Source organism: Pongo abelii, chromosome 16, assembly GCF_028885655.2.
Source record: "Pongo abelii isolate AG06213 chromosome 16, NHGRI_mPonAbe1-v2.0_pri, whole genome shotgun sequence".
Taxonomy (NCBI): domain Eukaryota; kingdom Metazoa; phylum Chordata; class Mammalia; order Primates; family Hominidae; genus Pongo; species Pongo abelii.
Window position 1 is genome coordinate 53250786 of NC_072001.2, and position 13042 is coordinate 53263827.

The 13042-nt window shown below is 37.4% G+C and overlaps 1 protein-coding gene across 9 annotated transcripts in view; it reads right to left on the minus strand.

Annotated features, from left to right (window-relative positions):
• GABPB1 (GA binding protein transcription factor subunit beta 1) overlaps window positions 1–13042 on the minus strand; it is a 79759-nt gene that overhangs the window by 26527 nt on the left and 40190 nt on the right. For all 9 annotated transcript variants that reach the window (XM_002825442.6, XM_002825441.6, XM_054531461.1 and 6 more), the window contains 2 exons: window positions 7800–7907; window positions 2038–2205 (listed from right to left, as the gene is read on the minus strand). In XM_002825442.6, coding sequence (XP_002825488.2) covers window positions 2038–2205; window positions 7800–7907 — 276 coding nt within the window. The remainder of the gene's footprint in view (window positions 1–2037; window positions 2206–7799; window positions 7908–13042) is intronic.

Here is a 13042-nt window from a genome sequence, read left to right on the forward strand (position 1 = left end):
TAGGCAATTATTTTTTCAGTCACCCAGCTATGAGCACAAAGAGCTAGAATGGCATAAGAAATGAAGGAAACTATGAGCATTTCTCTAAAAGCTCCTTTAATGTTTGTATGGCAGCTGGTCCCTTGGTTCCTCATTTCCACACAAAAAAAATCTTTTGCTTTCAAAATCACTGCAACCCAGAAAAATTAAAAATAAAAATAAAAAATTATAAAAAGAAAACCAGTGCAACATAAAGAACTAAAAGTAAGCTATCTAGAGATATATTGTCCAGTATCATAGCCAACAGACACATGTAGTTTTTGAGCATTTGAAATGCTGCTAGCCAGAATAGAGATGTGCTATATGTATAAATACACACTGAGGCCAGGTACAGTGGCTCATGCCTATAATCTCAGCACTTTGGGAGGCCAAGGCAGGCAGATCACCTGAGGTTGGGAGTTCAAGACCAGCCTGACCAACATGGAGCAACCCCGTCTCTACTAACAATACAAAAAATTAGCCGGGCCTGGTGGTGCATGCCTGTAATGCCAGCTACTCAGGAGGCTGAGGCAGGAGAATCACTTGAACCTGGGTGGCGGAGGTTGTGGTGAGCCAAAATCACACCATTGCACTCCAGCCTGGGCAACAAGAGTGAAACTCTGTATCAAAAAAAAAAAAAAAAAAAAAAACACACTGAAATTGAAAGATTTATACCAAAAAAATAGAATGTAACACATCTCATTAATAATTTTTGTACTGGACCAAGCATGGTGGCTCACCCCTATAATCCTAGCACTTTGGGAGGCCGAGGTTGGCAGATCACTTGAGGTCAGGAGTTAGAGACCAGCCTGACCAACATGGTGAAACTCCATCTCTACGAAAAATACAAAAATTAGCCAGGCGGGTTCGCAGGCACCTGTAATCCCAGCTACTCAGGAGACTGAGGCAAGAGAATTGCTTGAACCCGGGAGGCAGAGGTTGGTATGAGCCAAGATCGTGCCACTGCACTCCAGCCTGGGCAACAAAGCTAGACTCCATCTCAGAAAAATAATAATAATAATAATAATAATTTTTATACGATTTAATGTTGAAATGATAATCTTTGTATATATTGGGTTAAATAAAATATAAAATTAGAATTACTTTTTAAATGTAGCTACTGGAATATTTAGAATTACAGTACATGTGATTTGCATTTATGGTTTCCATTGTATTTTTTTTTGATAGGCTGATCTAGAGGCCAGGATAAGAAGGATCAAGTAGAACACCTATTACTCTATGGTTCAAAATTCTCTACATCACTCTTTGGCATTTAGATGATTATAGAAAAATCCTCATTTATATTATTTGCTAATACGTTTGCTAATCATTCAAGCCTAATGTTCCCTTCCATGACCATTCGGACTATAAGACAAAGCTGTAAGCCAGGTGTGGTGGCTCACGCCTGGGTAATCCCAGCACTTTGGGAGGCCAAGGCGGGCGGATCACAAGGTCAGGAGTTCGAGACCAGTCTAGCCAATAAGGTGAAACCCCATCTCTATTAAAAATACAAAAATTTGCTGGGTGTGGTGGTGGGTGCCTGTAGTCCCAGCTACTCGGGAGGCTGAGGCAGGAGAATCACTTGAACCCGGGAGGTGGAGGTTGCAGTGAGCTGAGATTGTGCCACTGCACTCCAGCCTGGGGGACAGAGAGAGATTCTGTCTCAAAAAAAAAAAAGAAAAAAGAAAAAGAAAAAACGCTGTAGTCCCTCACCATAAGGTAGATCAAGGTCCAAGAAATCAATTAGTTGACTTAACTAAGAATATACCTAAACGAAGTTTTGTCCCTCATGAAATGAAAGCTGTAAGATAATTTTCATTTAATGGGCTTATATACACAAAAAATGAAATACTATAGATAAGATACTAAGTAGACATTTAACAATAACTAGTTCTCTCTCCTTCTTATAAAACCATAGTCTTTTAAAAGTCTTTAAAACCTTCTTATAAAACCATTCCCTCTCCTTCTTATAAAACTGTAAAGTCTTTTAAAAGTAAAGTGCCAAAAGAGAACACATACCTTAAGTAAAACCTCTACTATGCTGGCATGGCCCTCAGAAGCTGCCATATGTAATGGTGTTCGGTCCACTTTGGTTCTGGCATCTCTGCTCACACCAGCTCGCAGCAGTACCTCTGTGGTGGAATAATGACCATACTGTGCTGCTAGATGAAGTGGAGAAGTTCCGAGCTGTACCACCAAAAAAAAAAAAAAAAAAAAAATCCACATTTACATTATTGTTAGCACACTTCTGTTTATATAGTAAATAGATTTACTTTACATTATCTGTTTACATAGTAACTCAAAACTCAAAAGAAATGACTAGATTCATGCTTATCACATCCTCTTCATAGACATCTTGAAGAATTCCCAAACACTCTCAATGAAGAAGAAAATCCAGTATTTCCTTTAATTCAAACTTTCTTTCTTCTTTATTTTTTATCAGATAAACTGCCTGAACAAAATTAATTTCATTAGAAATTAAGAAAGAGGCCAGACGTGGTGGCTCACGCCTGTAATCCCAGCACTTTGGGAAGCCAAGGCGGGCGGATCACTTGAGGTCAGGAGTTCAAGACCACCCTGGCCAACATGGTGAAATCCCATCTCTACTAAAAATACAGAAATTAGCCAGGCGGGGTGGCATGTGCCTGTAATCCCAGCTACTCAGGAGGCTGAGGCAGGAGAATCACTTGAACCCAGGAGGCAGAGGTTGCAGTGAGCCGAGATGGCGCCACTGCACTCCAGCCTGGGCAACAGAGCGAGACTTTGGTCTAAAGAAAAAAAAAAAAAAAAAGAAATCAGAGATAGAGTTTGAGAAATTTTTCTGTGTATTAGAATGTGTTCCTCATACCAGTCACACAAAACTTGCTAAGTTAACTTCATCTGTAAAATTCATCTCAAATAAATGTAACAGTGTACATTTTTACTTTAAGTGGATCAAAACTGTTTTGTAGGACTTAAAAAATTCACGTATTGAAACATCTCAGTGATCTTTTTAAAGGGATTTTTTTCAAAGGAAAGATCTTAGGTGCACTTGCCAAAGTTGAATCAGGACAAAACCAAAACAGAGCCCAATTCTCCTGAAATTGGTTCCATGTGGTCTAGTCATTAAATTGACATCCACAATACACAGAGGGAGTACTAAAATGTGAGGGAAGGAAGATTAAGTTCTATCACATGCATTTAGAGGCACAGAAAATCCCTACAACTCTGTGATTACCACGTCACTTGATATTCCAAAGAACTAAGATATTTGGACTAAGGAAATTTACACATATAAATAGTTCACTATGTTATGAAGAGATTAAGTGAGATATATGTATAAAGGTCCTTAGTCCTATCTCTCTCTCTCGCTTTCTCTCTATATATATATTTTTTGTTTGTTTGTTCGATTGTTGTTTGTTTAATTAGAGACAGGGCCTCACTGTGTTGCCCAGGCTGGGGTGCAATGGCTATTCACAGGTACAATTATCACACACTACAGCTTTGAACTGCTGGGCTCAAGCAATCTGCCCACCTCAGCCTCCAGAGTAGCTGGCACTACAGGCACACACCAACAAACCCAGCTAAACCTTACATTTTTAAGGGAAGGTCATCCCAGCAGATCAAAGAAGATCCTTAAACAATCCTTTCTTTCTCCATGCTTTGTCAATTTTTCTTTAACTAGCCTTTTCTATACTCTTAAATTTCAATATTTAATGAAAATATCTCAACAGCCCATTTAGCAACCAGGAGCTTTGCTCAGTTTGACATTAGGATCTACTTTTTTATTTTTGTCTTCTGAGACTTTCCCTTCTTGGTTGTTGATACAAAATATATATACTATTACGCAGGGTTTTTTGGTTTTTTCTGAGACAGGGTCTCACTCTGTCACTCAGGCTGGAGTACAGTGGGGTGATCACAGCTCACTGTACCTTCGAACTCCTGAGCTCAAGCAATCCTCCTCCCTCAGCCTCCCAAAGTGCTGGGATTACGGATATGAGCCACCACACCTGGCCACGTAGTTTTTGTAGCTTTTTGGGATTTTTTTTAATTCTTTTTTTAGAGACAGGTTCTTGCTCTGTTGCCCAGGCTAGAGTGCAGTGGAGCGATCGTAGCTCACTGTAACCTCTAACTCCTAGGCTTAAGCAATCCTCCCATCTCAGCCTCCAGAGTAGCTAGGACTACAGGCTGAGCCACCATGCCTAATTTTTTTCTTTTTGTTTGAGGTGGGGTCTCACTATGTTGCCCATGCTGGTCTTGAACTTCTGGCCTCAAGTAATCTGCCACCTCAGTCTCCCAAAGTGCTGGGATTACAAGCGTAAGCCACTGTGCTCAGCCAATATATGTAGTTTAAGGCAAACATCTGTGAATCAACACCATAGTCTAGAAATAAAACACTGCCATTAATTTAAAATCTGGCCAGGTGCAGTGGCTCACGCCTATAATCCCAACACTTTGGGAGGCCGAGGCAGGTGGATTGCCTGAGGTCAGGAGTTCCAGACCAGCCTGGCCAACATGGTAAAACCTCATCTACCAAAAATTAAAAAATTAGCTGGGTGTGATGGTGGGGGCCTGTTATCCCAGCTACTTCGGTGCCTGAGGCAGGAGAATCACTTGAACCCAGGAGGCAGAGGCTTCAGTGAGCCAAGATCATGCCACTGCACTCCAGCCTGGGCAACAGAGCAAAACTCTGTCTCAAAAAAAAAAAAAAAAAAATCTTCCCACATGCCACTCCCTAATCACAAGCCCCTCCCCCAGCTCCAGAGGTAACTAATATTTTGAATTTTGTGACAAGCATTACTTGGTTTTCTTTGTATCACTTATCCCTAAATAATATACTTTGGTTTTGCCTGTTTTGAGTTTTATTTAAATAGAATTATACTGCATGTATTTCTCTGTGACTTGCCTTCTTTTGCTTGATACTGTATTCATGAGATTCACCATGTTAATAACTGTTAAGTACAGCTTACTAATTTTCTGTGTTCTATAATATTCCATTGAATGAGTAAACCACAATTAATTTAACCAATCTACTGAAGAACATCTAGGTTGTTTCCAGTTTTTGTGTTATTATGAATAATGTTGCTGCTAAATACAGTAGTCTTGTATATGTTTCAGGCACATGAACAAGTTTCTCTTGGTAATAGTCTTAGAAGCCCAACTGCTACATCATATACTATGCACATCTTCAAATTTACTGTGCGCTGCCAAACTGTCTTCCAAAACGATTATACCAATTCCATACTTCCACCAAAAATATTTGAGAGTTCCCACCATCTCCTCACCAAGCCTTGGTACTGCTCAACTGTTTTGCTAATCTGGTGGATATATAATAGTAATTCATGATTTTACTTTGCATTTGCCCCAATCTTAATGTAGTTGAGTATCTTTTCATGTTTATTGATCAAACTTTCTCTTTGGTAAAGCACCATATCAAGTCAGTCTTCCATTGCCTTGTCTTTTTATTGCTAACCCATGGGAATTCCTTATGTATTACGGATACTAATCCTTCTTAAGATCTTTTTGTCTTTGGGAGGCTGAGGTGGGCAGATCACGGGGTCAGGAGTTCAAGACCACCTGGCCAACATATTGAAACCCCATCTCTACTAAAAATACAAAAAATTAGCTGGGCTTGGTGGCGGGTGCCTGAAATCCCAGCTACTTGGGAAGCTGAGGCAGGAGAATCACTTGAATCAGGGAGGTGGACGTTGCAGTGAGCCGAGACTGTACCATTGCACTCCAGCCCAGGCAACAGTGTGAGACTCCATCTCAAAAAAAAAAAAAACTTTTTGTCTTGAGATACTACAGCATCTATGATATATCTAGATATGGATTAGTTTTTAAATTGATCCTGCTGGAGATTTGCTAGGCTACTCAAATCTGTGGGCTGCCATCTTTCATCAGTTCTGGAAAATTCTCAGCAATTACCTCTTCAAATTATTTCATCCCTATTTTTGCTCTTTTTGTGGATCTATGATCAGATGTTAGACTTTCTCACATGATCCTTCATGATTCCTAACATCTCTTTTACATTTTCTATCTATTTTTATCTGTGATATAATCTGGATCATTTTTTTTCATACCTTTCAGTTCACTAATTTTCTCTTTAGCTGTTTCTAATCTGTTACTAAAATTTTATCTCAAGTTCTTATAGGTCTGCTTCTGCTGACATTTGTTTTAGCAGGTTACTGTTCAAATTGGCACGTGTTCATGTGTTTAGTTATTTCTGACTGCTCACTTTCCTTTGAATTTCATTTGTGGATATGAAGCCTGGGATGAAGGCAGGTTCCTCCAGAGCAGATATTCATTTGCCTCTGCCAAGAACCTGGAGTAATCCCTAGTCCAAAGATCACTTCAAATTCATTTCTCAGTTTACAGTTTTTTAGACTACACAAGTATTTATGAGTTCAGGCTGCAAGTGTGTATAAAGGATGCCTTGTGATTCCAAATTCTCACCATCAGATTGTTTTCCTCTCTCCATTTGATGTCTTGGTTCACATCAGCTTATTATCTTTGCAGTATCATGGCAACAGGGGCAAGGGCAGGAGCAGATAGGAGGGACAGGGTATTCCTGCTTTACCCTTACACTGAAGGTGCAGCTCTTTGGGATTCCAGAATTATGAGAAGAGATCTCCTATCAGAGTTCTCTCCCTGAACACTCTCAGGTCTTTATCTTTAGTACCCCAAGCCAGTGAGGTGGAAAAACCACCAGACAAGTGTGAGTTCACGTAATGTTCTTTAGGGTAAAATTTCTCTGGGTTCTAGCCTTCACTTGGTTTTTCAGGTTGATAATCTCTTTCTTTCTAATTCAGCAGTGTACTTAAGAAGATTTTCTTTAAAATATTTCATCAAAAAGTCTTTATTCTTTAAAGATACAAGTTGAAACATTTATGGATAAAATGATATGGTCCCTGGAATTTGCTCTGAAATAATACAGAACAAAAAATAATACAGTAGACAGAGTTATAGAGGAAACAATATTCATCATGATTTGATAATTTTTGAAGTTGGGTAAAGGGTATTACAGGGATATCATTGATATATATTTGAAATTTTCTAAAATAAAAAATTTGTTTTTTCATGAGAAATGTAAAAATAAGAGAAAGGAAAGCAAAAACAGCAAAATCAAAAATCTGGAATTTTTAGTTGTTACCAATGGGAGGGTTAATTCAGATTCCTAGCATTCCATATCCACAGGACAATACTTTTTCATTTGCCCCCAGAATTAAAGAGTTATGTTTTTTGTTGCCTTCCTTTTTGCCTTCCTTTCTGCACACCTCCTAGGTGTACCTTTTTTTTGCACACCTGGAAGGCAACTACCTTCTTTCTACAGTTGTCAAGATCTCATTCCCATTCCTTTCCTCCTCTTTGGTCATCTTTGCAACAGTTTTACAATTAATAATTGAAACATAAACTTGTTTTTCTTTTAGGAGTGACTATTAACACTATCTCCAATCTTTATCAGTATCTTTCTGAATTATAAATTCTACCTGTGCTATTTATAAGGCCTTTAAATTAAATCCCAAGCAGATACATTTTTATATTCATGCCACATTAATGCACTCCACAGTTTGAAAGAAAAACTCTTTGTGGATGAAATATTTGGATAAGGTTGTCCAATATCAAAGAAAATAATATAAACCACTTCTTTTAGGACAGTTATAATTCTAAAATAATAAACACATTTGCAAAAATAATAATTTTTTACCACTTATAAACACAATACTGACTACATTTTTCTCTGCAAAAACTCAAAAATGAGAAGGAAAAAACACACACACAATATTAAAATCATTCTTTACCCAGTCTGTAGTAAAAGGAGCTCCATTTGCCATCAAAATACGAACTTCATCATCTTGACCTGCTCGTGCCGCTTCTAAAAGCTTCTTTCCCAAATCTACCAGGGACATCTAAACAAAACATAGATGAACTGAACATCAAAATCTCCATTTATATACTATGACATGACATTTTCCCTTCCTGTCTTTATTAATAAGTCAGTTCTCAATTATCCCTTCAAAAGAGTGTGCTATGGTTAATTTAAAATTACAGATCATACAAAAGCAATTTATATTTGGATTTTAGAATCCATTTTCCTTTCTCATTAAGTTTTTACTTAGAATAAAAGTAGTTTAAATTCTCCAAATACATCTGGTAAAAGATAGAAGAGGTAAGTAGCAAAGAAAAGCTGGCCTAAATTTTTATTTATTTATTTTTTTCTTGAGACAGAGTCTTGGCCTGTCACCCAGGCTGGAGTGCGGTGGCACAATGTTGGCTCACTGCAACCTCCGCCTCCCGGGTTCAAGCGATTCTCCTGCCTCAGCCTCCCAAGTAGCTTGGACTACAGGCATGCACCACCACACCCAGCTAATTTTTCTATTTTCAGTAGAGACAGGGTTTCACCATGTTAGCCAGGCTGGTCTCAAACTCCTGACCTCAAACGATCTGCCTGCCTTGGCCTCCCAAAATGGTGGGATTACAGGCATGAGCCACCCCGCCCAGCCAAGCTGGTCTAAAATTTAAAACTGGCAACTAATTGTTTTCACTGGAGGGTTTGCAGCAATAAAATTTTTCATAAAAGTAAATAAAGTGCAAGCTATTGTCATCTGTTGTTGGTGCAAATTAAACTAAACTTAGCATAAATTTTTTTGCAATAGGAAATGTGTTCAAAATTTTAAAATACAAATTTTCTGCCCTCCTACATGCAATGTATATTTAAAGTTCTTGCAGAAAGTAAACAATTCACATTCTATGACAATACTAAAAACAGTAATAGTATTATGAATAGACTATCTGTCTCATTAGAGGCTAGAGGCCGGGTGCGATGGCACATCCCTGTAATCCCAGCAGTTTGGGAGGCTGAGGCAGGTGGATCACTTAAGGCCAGGAGTTCGAGACCAGCCTGGACAACATGGTGAAACCCTATCTCTACTAAAAATAAAAAATTGGCTGGGCATGGGGGCTCACACCTAGAGTCCCAGCTACTCAGGAGGCTGAGGCACAAGAATCACTCCGGGAGGCGGAGGTTGCAGTGAGCCGAGATCGTGCCACTGCACTCTAGCCTGGGCAACAAAGTAAACTCTGTCTCAAAAACAAAAAAACAAACAAACAAAAAAAAAACAGGAAAGAATATCTTGTGTCTTGAATTTAATATATCTGAAAAGGCTAATGTCCCAGCCTGGGATGTGAGGTGTGCATGGGTGTGTATGTATTTGTGTCTTCTTGAATAAGAAATATTGAAATATATGTCAGAAAAAAGATTATGACAGTAGAATATAGGTAAATTAAGATTTGAATGTATCACAAACATTCAAATTCAAGGGATGACAGTTCTGAGAAGAAAGTTTCCAAACCCAGAAAGACTATCCAGCTGGAAGATTACTCAATTATGTTATACAGTATCCTAAGTAAGGAAAAGCAGAATTTTAGGCCCATGGGGAAGGGAATATATGGAACCCCTGAGATTTACAACGAAAAAATGTGCCTGGGGTATAAATTTATCTCAAAAAAAGTATATACTCTGAGGGTTAGGTAAGTAGTCAAGAGAAAATAAGTTATAAAGAGAGTAATAGCAGGTTGATTAGTGTATCTCTACCTGGTATGAACAACTATTACAGGTTGAGTATCCCTAATCCAAAAATCTGAAATCTGAAACTTTTTAAGCATCAAAGGAAATGCTCATTAGAGCATTTCAGATTTTGCATTTTTGCATTAGGGATGCTGAACCAGTAAGTATTAATGCAAATATTCCAAAATCTGAAAAAACCCAAAATCTGAAACACTTTTGGACCTAAGTATTTCAGATAAGGGATACTCAACCTACACTCAATAAGGAAGAGAAAGGAGCATATGTGTGAGAAGGAAGCTGGCAAATGGGGCTTGAAAAAGTTATTTCTGCCAGAAAGAAATAAAATGCTCTACATCATTAAAAGGGATAAGAAATCTAAAAGGGATAATTATAAGAAAAGCTGTCCATGAAAATAAACAGAATTATGCCTATAATTTTTAGTAGATTAGCTAAGATGGGAATAACCAAGCACAGAAGAGGTAACCAGGGACAGATACTAATACTTGGAGGCTTGCGCAATAATTAGGTGAGATATACATATCCCAAACAGGCCTTCGTCACAAGGCAGGAAAGAATTTCTTAGAATTGTTTCATTTGTAAGGATAAAAATAATCTATATTATGGCCAGGCGCAGCAGCTTATACCTGTAATCCCACCACTCTGGGAGGCCGAGGTGGGTGAATCACTTGAGGTCAGGAGTTCGAGACCAGCCTGGCCAACAGGGTGAAATCCTGTCTCTACTAAAAATTCAATCCAGCCTGGGCAAGAGTGAGACTTCTTCTCAAAAAAAAAAAAAAAAAATCTATATTATATCCTGTAGTAAAGAATAGGAAAAACAACCACATGTACTTGTGGGATTTATATGGGTTTTTTTAATACACTTCTCTGTGATACTCGCAATATTTTCATCCTTGAATTTCTGATTTCCTTTCCTTTTTTTCTCCTATTCTCTCATACCTTGATGGAGTCACTGAAAGCCAAGGTACTCCTCAATCCTGCTTAAAGACACTAAGATCTATAGAGATTACTGATCTCCAATGAGGCATTTTTTCCTAGATAATATGTAATTGCTGGACAGTAAAAATTAACATCATATTCAACAGGCAAAAAACCTGCAAAAATAATTTCCTATTAAAGGCAGGATAAAGCAAAAAGAAACTGACCTCTCTCCTACAGAAGTACAGTAAAATCTAAACTGGTCACACTAACAAATACAGCATTTATACTCTGAATGATATAAATTTGGCTTTATGATGAAATATATCTTTCCAAAAATCTACATTTTTAAATAGGTTTCACACAGGTAATATAAAATCAGTTTGCATTCATTCAGCATACATACTGCCAAATGGTTTAGATATCTGAGTATCTTTTGTGAAGTGCCAGTTTAGGGCTTTTTCCCATCTTTTGAAACTGGGTTGTCTGTCTTTTTCTTATTGATTTGTAAGCATTCTCACATATGTTCTGGATATGAGTCCTTTGTCAAATATAACAAGTATTATAAATATCTCTGTCCAGAACCCTGATTTTTGACTGTCTTATGTTCTTTCTTTGATAACACATAGTATTTTCTATGGGTAGATAATTGTTGAGTCTCATAAAAATGTGCAACTTCTACATATTAAAATAATCAAAATAAAATAAGAAATGGCAAAGAAATATATTTACCACAAAAATGACTAGAAGAAACATTCATGTTTTACTTATTTAAAAGGTCTGACTCAAAATGAAAAGGTGGGGAAAAATAAACAGCAAGGATCCAACACATCAATAGTTAAAAGACAGGACCATATGTTTTACAGAAAAGAAAATAGAAATAATTCACAAGGGCAAAAAATGCTCAGTGTCACTGTTAGTCAGGTTAACATAAAGTAAATAATTTTAAAGTAATTCCTGATACAGCCAAGAATTAAGTGAAACTGATGCTTTGATATATTGACAACTCAGATATGCTGATAGTAATATAAGTGGATCAGCTTTATTTTTTAGTCAACTTGGCAAATTTAACAAGTTACAAAAATATCCGAGTCCATTGACCCAGTAAGTGATCCCACTTCTAAGAATCTATTCTAAAGGAAAAATATATTGAAACAGATTTATCAATAAAGATTATACATGCATACACATATATATTATATATAACTCTTCTAATGTGACCAATCTAAACATAAGAAAATGATTGAATTGTAGAATCTAAAGGAACAAAATGCAGTAATTTAACCTAATAGTTTTGAAGCTATATAAACAACAAAAAATTTATGCCACATTATGAAGATATAAATCTTTTTAACGTCAAAATACGCATATAAAGTATAAAACACTGAAAAATATTAATTGTTTAGAATGGTATGATTATGGGAAATTTTGTCATTTTACAAAGTTTCTATAATGTTACTATATTACCTAATTTTAAAAATGTTTTTTTCAAAGGGACAAATTACATTGTATGACTGTCAACTAAGCAAATGATAACATTAAGGAAAGTTTTATGTTCCTGACTTACTAGATAGGATGAGCGGAAAAAACAAAGAAAATGGACAATGTTGGGAACTTAAAATATCAATCATAGATCTGCTTACATGAATTATAAAAAAATCATGAAGCATTTGAACAAATCAACTTTTACCACAATTTTTCAATTGTCTTAATTATTCAAAACATATCACAGTTTACGACCTAATATACTTAAGTTACTCTGGTTTTAAAATTCCATGAGCAATACAGCCATATGGTAGATTTTTTTTTTTTTTTTTTTTTTTTTTTTTGAGACGGAGTCTTGCTCTGTTGCCCAGACTGGAGTGCAGTGGCGCGATCTCGGCTCACTGCAAGCTCCACCTCCCGGGTTCACGCCATTCTCCTGCCTCAGCCTCCTGAGTAACTGGGAGTACAGGCGCCAGCCACCACGCCCGGCTAATTTTTTGTATTTTTACTAGAGACGGGGTTTCACCGTGTTAGCCAGGATGGTCTCGATCTCCTCACCTCGTGATCTGCCCGCCTCGGCCTCCCAGAGTGCTGGGATTACAGGCGTGAGCCACCGCGCCCGGCCGCCATATGGTAGATTAATGTAGACGGATTCTTGGAAATCAGTGGTTCTCATTGGTAGCAGCACTGCCCCCTTGAGGGCCCTTTGTATGTTTATGGAGGCATTTTGGGGACTGAAGGTGAGGATGCTCTGCTAGCATTTAATGGGCAAGTGCCATGGATACTAGAGGTCCAGCAAAGGAGGGAATAATCCTGTAGGACAAAGAATTGTCACATGTTCTAGATAATTTTCAAAGATTCCATTGAACATATATCTACGGCTGGAATCTAACATGTAAACAAAATGTATTTTTCCACAGTGGTAATGTATCCCAAATATTCTAGAATGCAGCCATACTATAAATCTATTTGTTTTGTTCAGAAATTTACTAAGAGTTGTTTACCATTTTGGAAATCATGTCAATGCCACTTTGGCATCTGCATCACCAATATCAC